At 42.0% G+C, this 19,418-nt stretch overlaps 2 protein-coding genes across 6 annotated transcripts in view; one reads left to right on the plus strand and one right to left on the minus strand.

The window, feature by feature from the left end:
• Window positions 1-17,119, plus strand: strip1 (striatin interacting protein 1). The gene is made up of 20 exons (XM_054784098.1): window positions 1-125; window positions 998-1,067; window positions 1,142-1,216; window positions 1,295-1,429; window positions 1,536-1,656; window positions 3,385-3,560; window positions 3,682-3,809; window positions 3,926-4,108; window positions 6,211-6,431; window positions 6,503-6,568; window positions 6,654-6,717; window positions 6,785-6,856; window positions 7,029-7,103; window positions 8,845-8,942; window positions 9,226-9,352; window positions 9,635-9,735; window positions 9,809-9,875; window positions 9,992-10,096; window positions 10,168-10,372; window positions 11,863-17,119. Exons 1-20 carry the CDS (start codon window positions 15-17, stop codon window positions 12,108-12,110), a joined length of 2,448 nt encoding a protein of 815 aa, XP_054640073.1. The 5' UTR covers window positions 1-14; the 3' UTR covers window positions 12,111-17,119.
• The window catches only part of LOC129186143 (sodium-dependent neutral amino acid transporter SLC6A17-like), a 27,268-nt gene continuing 22,110 nt past the window's right edge, over window positions 14,261-19,418 (minus strand). For 2 of the 5 annotated variants that reach the window (XM_054784093.1, XM_054784094.1), the window contains exons 9-12: window positions 19,186-19,378; window positions 18,952-19,111; window positions 18,682-18,844; window positions 14,262-17,871 (exon numbers count right to left, since the gene is read on the minus strand). In XM_054784093.1, the coding sequence (XP_054640068.1) occupies window positions 17,473-17,871; window positions 18,682-18,844; window positions 18,952-19,111; window positions 19,186-19,378 (915 nt within the window). In that variant the 3' untranslated portion in view covers window positions 14,262-17,472. Of the gene's footprint in view, window positions 17,872-18,681; window positions 18,845-18,919; window positions 19,112-19,185; window positions 19,379-19,418 lie in introns of those variants that run through there. The other 3 variants (XM_054784095.1, XM_054784096.1, XM_054784097.1) reach the window with 3 other exon arrangements.

A 19,418-nucleotide genomic window follows, 5' to 3' on the forward strand; every position in this document is an offset into this window, starting at 1 on the left:
GCCCTCCAAAAAAAATGGAGGTCGGAGGAAACGGTGGTGGGCTAGCTGTAAACAATAAACAGAGAGCTATGCTGCCGAACAAGAGCCGAGGGGAATTCGCCCGCAACCAGAGGAAGGATTCAGAGGCAAGTGCATACATATATGTGCCATTTGTAATCATTATTTTTTATGTTTCACAGCAGATCATAAACGGGCTGAGGCCATTTCGTTGCCGCTATACATAACACGGTTCGCTAGCTCTGTCACAGTGAGGGAGTCTGTGGCATTTTTGACACTTCTCGAAACATGTTCCCCATATTGGTGTTGCTGTTTATGTTTTACCGTCACTTGTTTAAACAATTAAACATACCAGTTGATGTTCGACAATACTGTAGCTTCTTAGCATAGGCTAGCATGACGCTACTAGCTAGCTAGCTAAATCTGTCTACCTGATGAAGATCCATCCATCCATCTTCTATGCCGCTTATCCTCACCAGGGTCGCGGGTATGCTGGAGCCTATCCCAGCTGACTTCGGGCGAGAGGCAGGGTGCACCCTGGACTAGTCGCCTGTTGAAGATATCCATTTAAAATAAATTCTTATACATACATTATAAGCTACAGTATATGGTTAGTTTGCTATACCAACTAGAATGTATTTGATTTCATCTGTATGCATGATGTCATGTTTTGGTCACCCTATATAGTATATACTGTATATAGTACGGTGGGAGGCAGGGGCAAAAGCGCATAAATGTCCAAACACAGAAATGATCCAAAAGGGAAGGATAATAAAGAAAGGCTAAAGAAAACTGCTGCAAATGCCAAAAGCGCACACACGAACCCCAAAAATAACCGCATGAGAGAAATGCTGCATGTTGACACAACAAGGCGAAAGTTAGCCAGGCTACCAGGAAGCTACCCTACTGTGTCGTTATTCTGTCTATTATTATTTTGATGTTGATCAACCACGTTTTATTAATTATGGTGAACACTTGATGGTGTAAATGTGTCTTTTAGGGCCTGTCTGAGTCTCCAGACCTTGAGTTTGAATATGCGGATACAGACAAGTGGGCTGCAGAGCTGTCAGGTGAGTCGTTTATCGTCTACTTGTGTCAGCACTGATTCTTGGATTGTCGTGACGTTTTTGCATTTTTGTTGCAGAGCTCTACAGTTACACTGAAGGACCAGAGTTCCCCCTCAATAGAAAATGCTTTGAGGAGGAATTCAGAGCACATGGTGTGTATGCCACACACACATACATTAAAGTTATACAAAGAAGTGCACATGCTCCAATCCTCTGTCTTGGTCCACCAGTGTCTGATAAGAAGTGGACAGAACTTGACGCGCCTCGCCACAGGGCTCACGCCATGCGGCTGCTGGACGGTTTAGAAGTGACCGCTCGTGAGAAGAGGCTGAAGGTTGCTCGAGCCATTCTGTACATGGTTCAGGGTCAGTCGCCTTTACCCCTTTCGTCCGCTTTAGGATGAACTTATCCTGAAGCATGGCTTCAAAGCTGTGATTTGTGTTAATATTGAACACTTTTGTTACCGTGTAGGGACATTTGGCGAGTGCAGCTCTGAGGCTGAAGTGCAGCATTGGATGAGATACAACACATTCCTGCTGCTGGAAGTTGGGACCTTTTCGGCTCTGGTGGAACTGCTCAATATGGAAATCGAGTAGGTCTTCCACTGGTTTTCTAGCCTTTCTCATATACTGTAAATGTGTTAAAATTAAGTCAAAAGGGACTACGCCCCCCTCACATATCAGTGACTAGTTTTATTACATTACCGTAAATTCTGCTGCATAAACCCACCCAGTAAATTTAGAGGAAAAAACAGATTTGTACTATACATATACTGTATAAGCCGAACCGGTGTCCACGTCCACGTCCATGTCCACGTCATAAAATGGCGTATTGTGGCACGCACGTGTCCGTGAGGACCAGGCACCTCTTTGACAGGAGCCAATCATGAGCTATGGAAAAACTCTTGACGAGCTTGCCAAAGGGAGTCTGATTCACGGTGTCATCTTGCAAACAACACTAAACTCATCACACAGCAACTTAATACCCAAAATGTCTACCTAATAAATATACAAAAATGTACCAATACGAGTTCAAAATGAAATATAGCAACATTTCAAAGTTTTCCCATAATGCATTTTGTCAGAGCAAAGCATTTCATTGGATGACAAGCAGCATAGAAAATGGATGGATGGCGCTGCAATGCTGTCTCTGTCTACCAAAGTATTCTGAGAATATGGTCATAATATAGTCATACTTAATTAAATGTACATGAAGAAAGTTGAAAAAAATTTGAGAATTTATAAAGGAAAACAGCAGAAATGGCTGTAATTTTATGACAAAGTCAAAATATTAACAGCAAAAAGGAGCAAAAAAACAAAAAAGTTGCAATTTTATGAAAATAAACTTGTAATATGAGAAAAATGTTATTTGTGTAGCAAAGAGTTGAAATACAAAAGAAAAATATGTTATTGAAGTCATAATATGAGAAACAAACAAACCAAAAGGAAGTTGTCATTTTTGGAAGATTAGATTGTGGAAATTGTTATGTTATGAGAATAAAGTCAAAATATTAAGGGAATAAAGTTATAATTACAAGAAGAAAGTTGAAAAAGTTGGAGAATTAAACAAAAAAACAACAGCAGAAATTGGAAAAACAGCTGTTATTTTATGAGAATGAAGTCAAAATGTTAAGAGAAAAAGCACGAAAACAAGAAAAAAGCCTAAATTTTATCAGATAAACTTAAATAAATTATGTCATTTTAGTAGCATAGAGTTGAAATAATAAAGAAAAATATGTTAAAGTCGTAACATGACAACAGACCCAAATAAAGTTGTAATTTTTGGAAATTTAGGTTGGGGAAAAAGTCATAATATGATGGCAATAAAGTCCAAATATTATGGGGATAAAGTCATCATTTTGCGAAAAGAAAATGTATGAGGATTATTTAAGCTGTAAATTGAAATATTGGGACAAAAAAAAAAAAACAGCAAAAATGGGGAAAAAAAGAGCAAAGTTGGTCCTAATATGCTTTTTCACAAAAGATGAGATGCAGTTTTTTCTTGAACTATATATAACTTCTTAGCATATCTACATGTGCAGCTGTACAAAATATGCCTCGTTGGAAAAAGTGAGGACGCCCCTGATTTAGAGGGCTCTGGTTACCATAGTCACTAAATATAGCGACAGAAGGGAGGTAGCGTCAAACCCATTTGTGGCTGCCACAAATAAATAAATGAATGAATGGGAAAGACCGGGTGTATTGATGAAGAGCATGACTCCTTCCCACCAATCAGCACGCATAGAATTAGTTCTTGAGATAGCAAATGTTATCATAATTTGCAAGATAATGACAAATATGCCCCCACCCCCTTCCTCCAGCAACTCTGCCGCCTGCAGCAGCGCGGTTAGAAAACCAGCCATCTCCCTCGCCGACAGCACGGATCTCAGGGTGCTGATCAACATCATGTACCTGATGGTGGAGACCATCCAGCAAGAGGACCCCGCCGACTTGCCTGAATGGAGAGTCGTCAGGGAAACCTTCAGAGCGGAACTGGGTGGGTTTAATGGCAACATTAGGTACACACGGTCTATGTTAGTGCCTGCAGTGGGGTCCAAGTGGGGTCCTCAATGAAGTGTTTGCACACTAAGCAGTGATATCAATCTTTGTTCATCCAGGTTCCCCGCTGTTCAACAACGAGCCCATGGCGGTTATGCTCTTTGGGATGGTTACCAAGTTCTGCAGTGGCCACGCACCCCACTTCCCAATGAAGAAGGTGTTGCTGCTGTTGTGGAAGAGCATACTGGTGAGGAATAGACAGTTGGCTTGTCAATAGTCGCAAGCTACGTCCTTTGTGATGACCATCAACACAAAATCCTGCAAGTATCACATCTGGAGTTACTCCTCCTCCTCTTGATTCAGTTCACACTCGGAGGGTTTGAGCAGCTGCTGAGCATAAAGGTCCACAAGCGTGAGAATCTGGGTCTTCCCCCTCTGCCGGAGGACAGTATTCGGGTCGTGCGCAGTATGAGAGCCGCTTCCCCGCCTGCGTCTGCCTCCGACCTCATCGAGCAGCAGCAAAAACGGGCACGGCGTGAACACAAGGTGCGTTTGTAGGAGAAAGCCGGCTAAAACATAACATGCATTCATCAGGTACAATATAATGAGTGCAAATTCTACCTTCAGAAAGCTAATGATGCTACAATTTCACTTACATTGTCAAGAATATGCTTAATATTGTGGTTATAGTTTGGAGTGTGCGATACTGCTGATTTCATTTGCGATGCTGAGTAAAATTCAGGCTGGTATCTGCAATGCCGATACTTTGTGCCAATTCACCTAATGTGGAAATTTTTAAAAGTAGTGTATTTCATATTATAACAAAGAATACAATACATTTAATTTATTAATTGAATTATACATTTTAATGGATTCATAATAAATGAATCATTTCAATAAAGTAATAATTTAATTTATTTGCTTATTTATTTTAAACCCTGCAGTATATTGAGGTAGCAGGATGATTTACAATATAACCAAGCTAATAACAGACAGCAAAATCATATAAAATATGTGAAAATTGTATTTTAAACTAAAAAAGAAAATTATAAAACCACTAAAATACAGTGGTGCGAAACAGTGTTTGCCCCTTCCTTGTTTGTCACACTTCAATGTTTCAGATCATCAACAAATTTAAATATTAGTCAACCTAACTGAACACAAAATGCAGTTTTAAATGAAAATTTTTATTATTAAGGGAGACAAAAAAAATCCAAACTTACATGGTCCTGTTTGGAAATTGTTTTTTTTTCTTTTTTTCCCCCTCTGTTAAAACAAAACTTAACTGAGATTGAGATCTGTCAGTCTTGAAAAGGTTATAAAGCCATTTCTAAAGCTTTGGGACTCCAGCAAACCACAGTGAGAGCCATTATGCACAAATGGCCAAAACATGGAACAGTGTGAACCTTCCCAGGAGTGGCCGGCCAACCAAAATGACCCAAAGAGCGCAGCGACGACTCATCCAAGAGGTCATAAAAGACCTCACAACAACATCCAAAGAACTACAGGCCTCACTTGCCTCAGTTAAGGTCAGTGTTCATGACTCCACCATAAGACAGACACTGGGCAAAAACGACCTGCATGGCAGAGTTCCAAGACCAAAACCACTGAACAACAAAAAGAACATGAAGGCTTATCTCAGTTTTGCCACAAAACATCTTCATGATCACCAAGACCTTTGGGAAAATACTCTGGTCTGACGAGACAAAAAGTAACGCCGCATTTCAGAAAAAGAACATCATACCAAAAGTAAAATATGGTGGTGGTAGTGTGATGGTCTGGGGCTGTTTTGCTGCTTCAGGACCTGGAAGACTTGCTGTGATAAATGGAAGCATGAATTCTGCTGAAGGAGAATCTGTTGGAGACCTCAAGCTGAAACCAACTTTGGTTGTGCAGCAGGACAATGATCCAAAACACACCAGCAAGTCCACCTCTGAATGGCTGAAGAAAAACAAAATGAAGACTTTGGAGTGGCCTAGTCCAAGTCCTGACCTGAATCCTATTCCTTAAAAAGGCGCTTCATGCTGGAAAACCCTCCAATGTGGCTGAATGACAACAATTCTGCAAAGATGAGTGGGCCAAAATTCCTCCACAGCGCTGTAAGAGACTCATTGCAAGTTATCACAAACGCTTGATTGCAGTTGTTGCTGCTAAGGGGACCCAACCACTTATTAGGTTTAGGGCGCAATCACTTTTTCACACAGGACCATGTAGGTTTTGATTGTTTTTCTCCCTTCATAATAAAAAGTTTCATTTAAAAACTGCATTTTGTGTTCAGTTGTGTTGTCATTGACTAATATTTACATTTGTTTGATGATCTGAAACATTTAAGTGTGACAAACATACAAAAAAATAAGCAATCAGGAAGGGGGCAAACACTTGCTCACTCCACTGTAAATGATTAAGAACTACTGTAAGAATGAAAACTTTATTCACAATTCACACATGGCTCCGTTTCCGATCGCTAATCCTTTCAACAGACAAATGTTTTAGACGAACATGACCTCAAATGACTTAAGTATCAATATTTAGATTTGAGAACCGATTTAGAGCCTGAAAAGCTGGTGTCGATATTTCAGTATCGATCCACACATCACTTTTTGTTTTTTTTTGGATGCCTTATTTAAGCAACTATTTTCCTCATCAAGGCGCTGATCAAGCAGGACAACCTGGATGCCTTCAATGAAAAAGACCCTTACAAGGCAGACGACCCCCGTGAGGATGAGGACGACAACGACGACAACGACAACTCAATCGAGGCAGAGACTTTCCCGCTAGAAAGAGACGAGGTCATGCCTCCGCCTATTCCTCACCCTCCATCGGAGAGGGTGTCCTTCCCCAAGGGGCTCCCGTGGGCCCCAAAAGTCAGGTACTTTATACTCAGCATCTCTGCAGGAGTAAGTCCACAGATCTCGTGCAATATCTGTTTTTGTCCATTAGGGAAAAGGACATAGAAAACTTCCTGGAGTCAAGCAGGAGTAAATTTATTGGTTACACACTTGGAAGGTGAGAGCAGTAAGATTCGTATTGTGACTGCACAATACCAATATTGCATTATTTAACTGTCTTTCCTTGTGTGCACATCTCACAGTGACACAGACACGGTTGTTGGCTTGCCCAGGCCCATTCACGAGAGCATCAAGACACTAAAGCAGGTACTGCATCACTATTGACACGCCTTCAACAAAAAAATTCCTGAATGGGACTTCATTTTCTTTGCAGCATAAATACGTCTCCATAGCTGAGATTCAGATTGCAAAGGAGGAAGAGTTTCAGAAAACTCCTCTGTCAGGGGTGAGTGGAATCGGAAATCTCCCTTAAACTGTTGGATAATAAGAGTAGTATCATTTAAATGCAACACCAGACCATTTGATGGTTCATGCTAGCATACGTTGTGTTTGTGTTTGTGTGTGTGTGTGTGTGTGTGTGTGTGTGTGTGTGTGTGTGTGTGTTTCCTGCTTATTAGGGGGAAGAGGAAGTGGAGGTGTGTGCCACCGAGCTGCTCTATCAGGGAATCCTGCCCACATTACCTCAGTATATGGTTGGTATTCTCACAGTGGGCAACATAATGTGCATGCAGGTGCAGCCTGTCTGGTCCGCCCCTGCGCACGCCCGGGTCTTGAACCACGGACCGCCGAATGCTAGTTGAGCGCGCTAGCCATCGAGCTGAAAGCCCGAGCTGTCAACTCGATGCCCAGCGCGTCTCTTAAGGCGTCAGGGAGGGAGGTTTACCAGCGTACTTTTGCACAGCTGTACTAGGTGGCATCTTGCAATCAAATCAAATCTCTTTGCACTCTGAACTGCAATTGAGAAAAAAATGACAATAAATACATTATTTTTTAAGTACAGTCGACCCTTCGCTACACCACAGTTGGAACATCGCTCCCTCACTTTGTCGCGTTTTTTCAAACATTAATTGATTAATAAATGTTTGCTTCAAAAATATGCATATGTAAGCAGAGTGTACATATTTTTTTCCCCAAATCAACCATTTTCAAGCATAAAAATGGATAAATGCACTAAACTATAAATACACTTGCAATATCGTAGTTCGGTTATCGCTCCCTTGGTATATCTCAGTTCTTCAAAAATAAATTAATAAATAATCGCTGTTTTGTGGTTGAATGCGGCCTATTATTAGTTTAAAAAATATTAAGTATTAGGATTAGCATTAGACACTAGACTCACCAGTAAGGTTCCCAAGGGGAACACATTTACTGTGACACTGCTGGAGCAGGAGTTGTATTTACATTTACATGGCTTTTTCACTCTTATTCTGTCTACTACATTAGGTAATACAACTGTAAACCATTTAAAGCCGGATGTACGCTGTCCACAAAAAAAACAAGGAACTGCTAACGTGTGAGTCTGTTATCTTATTTATGTCTGTCTTATTTTCTCCGGTTATATCTGCTATATTTGATTAATACAAATGGAAAGGTGACTATAGGGGTGTTATTTCATGTCTTGAAGGCTCTAATAATGTTAAAAACTATCGAAGATTGTAAACAGGTTGTCTATCCTACAACTACAAAAATATTCCATTTATTAATATTGAATCCAATGTTGCTTAAATTCAGTTATTGTGGTCAGGAATGGAACCAATTAACCGCGATAAACACGGGAGTACTGTACAGTATAAGCCATTAAAGACCACCAACTTGTGAATGTCGTATTCTACATTGGTCACTAGGTGTCAGCACTTGTTTGGTGAGACCACCACCGCAGCACCAGACTTCAACAACTGGCTTTTATTGCATAATAATGATGAATAATAACACAGGTTACTGTTGCGGCCATAGCCCACAACAAGCTAAAACTCAACTCTGAACCCCCAACGTCATTTCCTGTCCGCCATTGATTCTGCTCCCCTGTTTTAAATGGCTTATTTTCTCTTATTATATCTACTATATTGGGTAACACAAATGTAAAGGTTATTATATGGGTGTTATTTCATGTCGTGATGGCTCTAATAATGTTACAAAAACATACTGAGAAGATCGTAAACGACTTTTCTATGCCCTAACTACGAAAATATTCCATTTATAAATTAGGAATCATATTCTGCAGAAATTCACTTACCACAGAGGGGTCTGGAACCAATTAACCATTACAAGAAAGGGATTACTGTAGACTGTTCAGGTGTACATAATGTTGTGGGTGGTTTCATTCAATTGGAGCCCATAAGCCATAGTTCCTGTGAGTGAGTTCATTCTGGCTGAATTTGACCCCCAGAGGAGTCGGACGTAAAATCACTAAATGTTGGCGTCTCGCTGCTTCAGATCGCCCTGTTGAAGATTCTCCTTGCGGCGGCTCCGACCTCCAAAGCCAAGACGGATTCCATCAACATCCTGGCAGACGTGCTGCCGGAGGAGATGCCGTAAGTGACACAGCTTTTTGCTCGCCAGTCTTGCTTCCGACGCGGGATGCCTTTCTAGTTTTTAGCAAAAATTATTTTTGTGCAATTTGTGCAAATGCAGTTCTGTGTCTGGCAAGTGTATTGTACTAATGCCTGTGTACCTTTAGACTGTCAAATGAGAAGATTAATTAGGTTATGGTGCAAAATAAGACATTTGTTGTCGTTTGACCATAAACAACAATGAAATCTATTTATGTAAAGGAATGTTCAGGAAGAACCTGATTGGCTGTGTTGTACTCTGCAGGACCACAGTGTTGCAGAGCATGAAACTTGGCGTTGATGTCAATCGACACAAAGAGATCATCGTGAAGGCCATCTCTGCCATCCTGCTGCTGCTGCTCAAACACTTCAAACTAAACCACATCTACCAGGTATTCGAATCACACGCTTATCTCACTTCCGAATGCGAGGAGGTACTGTATGTGTACAATTCTCCTCATTTGTAAAAGAAATATGGTGGGACGTCCATTCCTCCCTGCCAAAAGTCACAAATAAATGTGCAAACAATGGTTGTTTTCCATTTTATTGATGTTAACAACTGCTTATGTTGACATGAGCCAGTCAGAGGGCTGTCAACATAAATGGGTTCCACTGTAGCTAATTATTATGTAATATTTACACTATTTTGTCTGGGTGGGTGTGTGTCTTTTCAGTTTGAGTACATGGCTCAACACCTTGTGTTTGCCAACTGCATCCCCCTCATTTTGAAGTTCTTCAACCAGAACATCATGTCTTACATCACTGCTAAGAACAGGTACTTCATTTGAAAGCATAACTCCTCAGAAACCAGAGTGCTCACATATTCAGTTTTTTTCCCCCCTCCACAGCATCTCAGTGCTGGACTTTCCGTACTGCATGGTGCACGAGCTCCCCGAATTAACGGCAGAGAGTTTGGCAAGTTTTCCTCCCGTCTCACCTGTTCTTCTACCCGTGTTTGTTGTGGTGGAGCGAGGTGTTTGCGTTCATCACCGTTATTTATCGCTGATTATGTGTTTTCTGATACTCTACAGGAAGCGGGAGACAACAATCAGTTTTGCTGGAGAAACCTGTTCTCCTGCATAAACCTGCTCAGGATCCTCAATAAACTCACCAAGTGGAAGCACTCCAGAACGATGGTGAGGGGACACTCTCGCTCAAGCTGAAAACCAAATGATCCCAGCACCGTGACAGATCTTTTGTCACCCAGATGCTGGTGGTGTTTAAGTCTGCTCCCATCCTGAAGAGGGCGCTGAAGGTCAAGCAGGCCATGATGCAGCTCTACGTCCTCAAGCTGCTTAAGGTGCAGACTAAATATCTTGGCCGCCAGTGGAGGAAGAGCAACATGAAAACCATGTCGGCCATCTACCAGAAGGTGCGACACCGGCTTAATGACGACTGGGCCTACGGAAACGGTGAGTTATCTTATGGCAACCATGAAGTTGACAATACTCCAACATGTCGACATACTGTACACCCCTGATCAAAATTTTAAGACCATTTAAAAAATTGCAAGAATGTACATTTTGCACTGTTGGATCTTAAGGAAATTCTAAGTCCCCCAAGTGTTTGAACCCGGCCCACCAGTTGCTTCCTAAGTATTTCAACTTTTAACAGACAAGCTGGCAACATGACTTGCAAGTAGTCAGTCAGTCGATCTGAGACAACCTTTTGATGGTTTAAGTAGCTTTTCACATTAAGCAATCCAGACAAAGACCTCACCCACGGTGCCAAACAAACAAAAGTCAACAAATATGTGACTCACAACTTAACCTCCCCACTGCACCGTCTGGGAAGTGAAAAAGGATGGACGTTCACTATAGTCAATGTTTTATCGTTCATAGTTCATATTGTATATCACACATCCTTTATTTCTGTAAATTCCGGGTGTCTTATTCTGTCAAACAAAACCCTGTAGAATTCAATTTCATTATTTGATGTGGTCTGATGTAGGGGTGGGAATCTCTGGCCACCTCACGATTCGATGTGATCAAGATTCAGAAGCCTGAGATGCGACAATAAAACAATTATCGATACATCTTTTACTGTAACCAGAAGTTTTTACTACATTTTTTCTCATCAGAAAATAAACTTTTTTCCACCTTTCAATGTCCCATGTTTGGTACTCTCCTGCAAATGTTGTGGTGTTGAAGGAGGTGAGGCCTTTTTTCTTCTGAAAAGTCTTCTCTGGCAGTTGGCGTCTGATGGTTATTGGACTGCACTCGACACCAGCGACAACCTTCATTTGGTCCCGTGTCTTGACGCAGTCAATGGGATCCTCCGATGACATTTTTTTGGGGGGTCTACCACTTGACTTTTTTGTTCCATGAGCCACAGGATGTTTGAAGAAGTTTGAAATGACTGTCTTACTGCGTCCAACCTCAGCAGCAGTGGCGCGCTGCAAGAGGCCTTGCTTATGCAGCTCAACAATCCCACCACGTTCAAAGAGAGAAAGCTTTTTTGCCTTTGCCATCAACAGATCATGACAGTGTGAATACACGACACTAAATGACACATTTTTGCCAATATTTAGTCTTTTTAAAGGCTGTGGTCTTAATCTTTTGATCAGATGATGAACAGCCTATTTCACTTTCATGCTTCTTTGCAATAAATTGCTCAAACGTTTTTTTTTTGTTTTTTTTTGTCACACTCCCATTTCTTCATTTTGCATTTTGAAGCTCTGCTTAGAACCTCCTTAAGATCCAACAGTGCAAAATATACATTCTTGCAATGTTTCAACTGGTCTTAAAATTTTGTGACCCCATAGGGTCTCAAATTTTTTGTCAACAAAATTGGTCGACAACAAGAACACGATGAACTTGAGTTAGACGTGTTGACGACATAAGCGGGTTCCACTGTCAAACCTCCATTGTATTTGCTAATGTCGACTTTTTATCGGAGGCAGATCTGGACGCTCGTCCCTGGGACTTTCAGGCCGAGGAGTGTGCGCTGCGGGCCAACATCGAGCGCTTCAACAGTCGGCGTTACGACAAGAGTCACAACAACCCGGACTTCCTTCCCGTGGACAACTGCCTGCAAAGTGTCCTGGGCCAGCGGGTGGACCTGCCCGAAGACTTCCAAATGAACTACGACCTCTGGCTGGAACGAGAGGTCTTCTCCAAACCCATTTCGTGGGAGGAGCTGCTACAGTGAGACACGTTCAAACGACTTCACTCCTTTTTATTGATGACCAGACTCCATGAGCGTGGCATTCAGGTAACCCAGCACACTCGCTGATCAGCTGTGATCTATGAACTTGGTCACATGCTCCGCACCGGGGGGAAGATTAGGAAACAAATTCCTTGATTCAGTCAAATGCCTTGAAGATTCCAGTAATGTTGTGATTCTGAATTGTTTCCAAGATAATTTCGGTTCAGTAACATGCCACCACTGCGATGCAAGCGTGCAACAGCAGCCGTCTTTGTCGACGCTTACTTTTACAGCGGCTTGTGAGGTCACCAACTCACTTCCCATGACGCCCCATTTTAAATACATTTGCTTAGAATAAAAACAAGTTTTAACTGTTCAACTCAGGCCGGGGAGTGTGGGTTGGTTTTAGGGTTTTACAACATTTAAGATGTTTTAATAAATGTCACATTCCTCGTTCGTCATAGGAGATTTTCACTTTTCTTTTTTCTTTTTTTAATAATTTCCATATATGCAAATAAAAGAAGGTGCAGAGGTATGTTTACATATGGTTTTAATTTGACTTGCTTTGTTTGTGTTTCATGCTAGCACTTGCAGCCCACATCTATCCTATGGCTACGGAGTCAGACTCACAGGACTCCTAATGAAAATTAAATCTAAATGTGTTTTGTTCTGCAAAAGAAAAATGGTTCCACGTTATGTACACCGTAGAAAAAAGATGGGTTTATGCATTTATTTTAAACTGACATGTAAGCAAAAAACCTCCTGGTCAACCATCATTTTTTCCTCTTTTTCTACTTGTGGTCTTTTTTTGTTGCTTTGTAATGAATTACAAAAGTGGAAAATTGCTTGTAAATGGTGCAACATATTCATTATGGATTGATTTTTGACACATTCTAAAACCATATACTGTCAGTCCTGCAGCATTTTTCTTACTATTAATAAGCCAATAAATATTTGAATATTGTATTTTTTTTTCCGGCTGCATTTTGTTTTTGAACCAAATGGAGCAAAGCATATCTTTGCATGCCTTATGTGCATAAATGTCTATCAAAGACTGCTGTGCCTCATCTCCTGACACCCATAGAGCCGGTGCATTCAGGTCCAGCAGGGGGAGCCATTAGTCCACACCAAGTTTGGCTGTTTGCGTCAAGGTCCCACCAGTATTGACCAAGTACCTCTGAGCAACAGTTTCACCAACCTGGGAGCTCATTGAGCGTTTTTGCCACATATTGATAGGCTGCTTTATCCGTGGTGCGGTTAGAGCCGATTGCTGCGCTCACGGGTGTTTAAGTAGCCAATCAGAATGGTCGTTCAAGATTCACGTGACTGCTGCTCAGAATCTGCCAGATGTTTTTTCGGAAGATTTTTTTTTTTTTCCTTTCGGGGAACTAAACACCTACCTCATTATCACTCTCGCCACTTCAGGTACAGCTTTTTGGTGAACAAAGCACAGTTTATTGCCAGATTCGCCAATATTTTTTCAGTTACAGTCGTCTTTCATTTATAGCCGTTAATTGGTTCCAAACTCGACCGCGATAAATGAATTTCTGCAATATGGGATTCAATATTAAGAAATTACAGCTTAGAAAACATGTTTGACTTTCTAAATACGTTTTTTAACATTATTAGAGCCCTGTAGAGATGAAATAACACCCCTATAGTCATCTTTACACTCCAGTTATTCATTGTTTACGACACATTGCTCAACTCTTATGCTGCAGGGACACAAGACGGCTAGTGAGCTAACCAGTTATCCTCAAATTCATTTCTTTTGAACTTAAGAAGTCAAAAACTTATCACTTCCACACAGAATGGGAGGAGAACATTTTTTCACCTTATCATGCCAGACATGCCATGGCTGACTTCATGCAGTGTTAAGGTAATGTAGTGTAAGGTAATGTCTCAATGTTTAGTGTCATTGCTGCCACCTAGTGACCAGAATAGTACATATCACTGGTCTTTTAATATGTTTTGACTAATAACAGACCAGTCTACAACGAAACAGCCATCATTTATGAAAAACCGCGATATATGAAGGCAGCGATAACCGAAAGCGTGATGTTGCGAGTGACGACTGTATGTCCAAACTGTTTGCTGATGATCAGTAGCACGTCACCAGTTGAGAGGGGGCGTGTCCCTAAGCGGCTCAGAGCTGGAGCCAACCCCCCCCACCCGTGATCATCGAGTCGGCGTGGTCGGGAATGAGTCTGTCGGCCAAGAGGAGAATACAGATTTATGGAGTATTTTGTTAAAACACATTTGGTATATTGCCACACTGGGATCCAATATCATTTGAGAAATCACTGAAATGAGCAGGATAGGACCAATTTCATGTGATTTTATTGTATAATTATTATGAGGCATTTCACCTTGTAACCCTAATCTTTATTAGTATTTCTAGTGAAACCACATTTTCTTTGTACAATAATGGTAATCATAGTACAATCATGACTGAGGAGAATATACAGTACAGACCCTGCAGTCACACACACACAAGCATGTGCGGACTATCCACTGAAAATCATCGTTTTGCTCCCCTTCCATCAGCCCTATCCTTTTATCACATTCCTGCGCTTTAAACGGTTATTGCTTTAAGAAGCACAAACGGAACAAATGCTAACATGTGAAAGTGTATCCAAGTCATCCTAGCGCGTTACGCTTGCTGACAAAAGACAACGATAAAGCCATTACGTGTCGTTATTTACATAACATACCAAACTACAGGAACACAAACTACAAAATAGTAAATATACAATTGGAATGCGCTTCACTATACAGTACATCTACATGATATTCACATCTACGTATACAGTACTGCAAATATACCGCAATATAAATATAATCCTTTTAGTAACAGCACAGCTTTTAAATATTGTGATGTAAAAAAAAAAAAAATCAATGTTATCTGCTTTGTAATAAATAATCTGCAGCTACTATGTTCTTTACAATCAACACATGAATTTGGTGCTTAAATGTGTTTGTGCCATTTAGTGACATTTAATCGACAATATGTTGGTGCTATGCTGATGCGTCACAATCTTTTAGTAATGTGCAGCGTTTGTGCTTGCCTTTCATGTATGCATTAACATCTGAGGAGGGAGAAAGTCAAGTGTTTTGCAAGTCTCAAGTCTTTTATCCAAGTAAAGACGTGCAAGTCCAAGTCAAGACAAATCGAGTCAAGTCCGAAGTCATAGGCTTGAAATGTTCAGTCCTTCCGTGTTTACCAAACAAAATACCATGACCGCATAATTTGAGAAATGCACTCCCCTGTAGCAGGGCGGACTTACCATTAGGAAAACAGACAATTGCCTAGGGCCCCGAGATTTCCAGCCCCCCCACCAAACGTCTCATAAGAACTAATAAAGTACATTAAAGTACATATTACTGCTTTAGTCTTAATTGACGTGCTTAAAAGGGTCACTAACATGCTTTATCAGCCTTGCTTAAATATGTTCTGTATTGTTTGTAATTATGTTCTATGTTCAAAAATTACACTTAATGTTTGTGCCGCAGAAAAGGGGCCTTTCCCAAGTGTTGTCAGTGCAAAGAAACGCTTGTCGAGGTAGCTCGTCGAGTTTGTTCGGTACATTTTTTAATCAGTATAGTAGTCATGTCATATCGTCGTGTTGCTGCTGGCTGTTGAGTGTCCAAGTGATGCTGCAAGTTTGTTTTCTGTGTTTTGAAGCCAATCAATCTTCATCTCCATGTCTTTGTCATCAGAAACGCTAGTTTCGTCGGTGGTTCGAATAAATACGGCTCAATTCCCTGTTCTGCAGGTTTCTATTTCATCTCCAGATGTTTCTTACTCCTCAAACTGTTGACACACCGCTCAAATCTTTGCTATAATCACTGTAAACATCCTCTGTCTCGTATACCGCCATGTTTACTTGGGAAGGACTTCACTTGGGAAACGCCCAACGTAGAACAAATTTACAAACAATATAGAACATATTTAAGCAAAGTTGATAAGTGACCGTTTAAAACTACACCAAAATGCATAATCTGTAGGGGTGTCACAAGATATCTCGTTCAGAACAAAAATATCTCATGGGCACTAGGCCTGGGGCGATAATGAAACAAATGAAAACGAATTGCCATGTGCAATGAATGTCTGTTTTCCTCGTCTCTCGTCTCCAAGCAGGCAGGAAGAGGAAGATGATAAACATTAATATTTAAAATCGATTTTGGGAGAGTATATAAACATGGCTATGTAACTAGCTGCTGCCCGCATTGAAGACATTGTATTGAGATGACAATAAAACTTAAGTCAGTGCAGTACCAGGATGTGGAGGGCCCCAAATGACTACTGTAAATACGCCCCTGCTCTGTAGCATGTAGACACATCCCGGTGTTAATCGCCACTCTCCAGCAGTGTGGCGCTCAAAGAAATGTAAGCCATACCCTCTTTGTCCTTAAACCTGACTGGATGTTAATAGATGCATTCAATGAGGCAGATTGTGCAGGAATATTGGGTGTCCTGCTGGAAATGACATGACGGTCACGTTAGTTCAATACTTTGAATGGGGACACATTTTAACTCGACACACTCACTGAAAATCTTAAGTCATAAGACTAAACCCCGAGTCAAATCCGAGTGATCAATATCAAAGTCCAAGTCAAGTCCAAAGTCATCAAAATTGTCGCGTGACTTGAGTCCACACCTCTGGTCAATATTAAGGATCATTTGTGCTTCCATAGTGTGTCTTCAACCACAATTAAGCTCACCAATCAATTAAGTGTGCACCATAGTTTGTTCCAAAGCATAATTTGTTGTGCTTTTGCAGCACTTAAACATGAGTGTATACTGTTTTTGTATAGGAACATGAAGATTTCAAGTGTTTTGCCGTGTGTTTCTTATTCTTTGGTGTAGAAAGTGAATTGCGCTGATACAGTGTTTGCCGGATGACGATACCCAAACTTTCTGGTAACACAAACTGTATTATAGTGGATCCCCCGCATATTTGCAATTAAGCAATTGTGTGTGTTTTTTTTTTACATTTTTAAATTTGTAACTTTTTTTGTCAAAAAATAGTCAGTTTTTCCGCAGAAAACACATCCCTGATCCTCTCTGCACTTGGGTAACTCCCCTGCCTGGCCACTATATGAGGAAATACAGTTAATGGGGGATTTTAGAGCAGCTTACAGTGTGTGGTTTATGATACAGAGAGCTCTGTAAACATTAATCATTATTTTTTTGTGCAGAGCTGCAGTGCCTGATGCTACCATATATGTACAGTAGACACTGCATAGTTAACCTTATCTTAATTAGACTGCTACATTAATGCTATTTGATGGTGGGCAGTGACCCCTAGTGGAGGCTTGGTGGTAGAAAGATCCTATCCCAGTGGACGGTGTTTGGACACAGTCAAAAGTCAGACTCAGGTGTGGTAGGAGTGGTCGGCGTGGCAGGGCTGATGGCAGCATTCTGGTAGCCCGTCCCATAGCAGCTGTTAGGAGACAAGGAGTTGGGGTCCAGGGGTTTGCCTCCTCCAGGAGCCAAGTAGGCTTTGCGTGCTGGCACTGACGCAGGGGCGTCGCCGGGTTTGGCGCCCAGGATGAACCTTGCCTCGTCCTGCTCCTCCAGGTTGGAAATGTCCTTCATCATGCTCTTACGGTAGGAGACGGACAGCTTGTTGGAGCCGTCCGACATCAGGTTGAAGTGACGGGCGATGAAGACGATGGGGAGAGGAAGCATGGCCACGACAATGAGAGCGAAACACATGACCAGTGCCCACAAGGGGTAGCTCTGGAAGCGTTCCTGAGCCTGCAGATGCACATATGCAGGGTAGTCAATATGTATGACTTAAAATAAATAAAGCTAGAAAAGATGAACCTACATCTGTCTTACTATACCTACATAGCTACCTACGAAACCCACCTCCTTACCTACCATCCAAAGCCACCCACTAATCCACCAACCTACCTACCAAACCCATCAAGACACTTATCTACCTACCTGTCTTACCTACTTACATAACTACCTGACCACCCTTACCTACCTCTACCTACCCACCCCATCTAGTGACTTACCAACCTATGTACCTAAGTCAGTACCTAGCCACCCTCCTCTTCCAGTTCCACCAGAAGGACACCAAGGCTTTCCCAGGCCAACTGTGAGACATAATCCCTCCAGCGTGTCGTAGGTCTGCCCCGGGCCTTCTCCCGGCTGGGCATGCTCGAACACCTCACCAGGGAGGCATCCGGACTAGATGCCTGAGCCACCACTTTCCTACCAAACTTACCTAACTCCACCTAATGACCTACTTACTCTCCTATCTACCTCTCAAACCCATTTATCCACCTACGTAGAAAACCCACCAACTTACCTACATGTCTACCTATCTACATACATAAGTGCCTAGCCACCCACTACTTACCTCCTACCTACAATCCCTACCTACCAAACCCATCTAGGGAATTGCCAACCTACCAAACCCACCTGCCAAAACTAGCTACCTATCTACATAAGTACCTAGCACCCAGCTACTCTCCTTCCTACCAACCAAACACATCTAGTGACCGACATCCTTACCTCCCCTCCCCTATTATGTTTTGACTGAATGTAAAGACTGACCAGATCTTGCACCCAGGCATTGTAGCCAGGCGGGCTGATCGCCAGCTCTATGACCGTGGCGGAGATGAGCACGATGAGGCAGATGGGGGAGACAAACTTCCACAGGTAGAAGTAGATTATGTTGGGCCGGAAACCCAACATGTCCTCCAAGTCCTGCATGAATCTGTCGGCGAGGGAGGATCACAAACATGAAATGGTATATACATGATCCTGCCTCTGGAAACAATCCCCCACTCACCTACCTACACTCATCTGCAGTTGTTGTTGTACCTTTTAGTGCCATAAATCCAAGCCACCGACACATTTTCCAGGATGACCACCACAGTGAGGGGCAGCCCGGCGGAATAGTCGTCGAACATGGTGACAAAGTAATTCCCTGAGCGCTGGACGAACAGCAGGCCGCACAGGAAGGCCACGATGCAGCAACACACTGAGGAAAGCGCAGCAAAGATGTTGGAAACGACACCATACAGAGCATCCATCCTATTGTTGTCAGATAAATACCTGTGAAGACCTCCTTCTGGACCTTGTAAGTGTCCAGGACGGGCGTGGTGATGCCGGTCATGGTGCCGATCATGCTGCCCAGGCCCAGGTTGATGAGCATGAAGAAGAACATGACGGACCAGAATGGCGATGCCGGGAAGTGCGTCATGGCTTCTGTGAAGGCGATGAAGGCCAGGCCGGTGCCTTGCACAGCCTGCAGGGACACCAAAGTCAGGACCTGCAGAACCTGTAGT

Source organism: Dunckerocampus dactyliophorus, chromosome 8 (genome assembly GCF_027744805.1).
Source record: "Dunckerocampus dactyliophorus isolate RoL2022-P2 chromosome 8, RoL_Ddac_1.1, whole genome shotgun sequence".
Classification (NCBI taxonomy): domain Eukaryota; kingdom Metazoa; phylum Chordata; class Actinopteri; order Syngnathiformes; family Syngnathidae; genus Dunckerocampus; species Dunckerocampus dactyliophorus.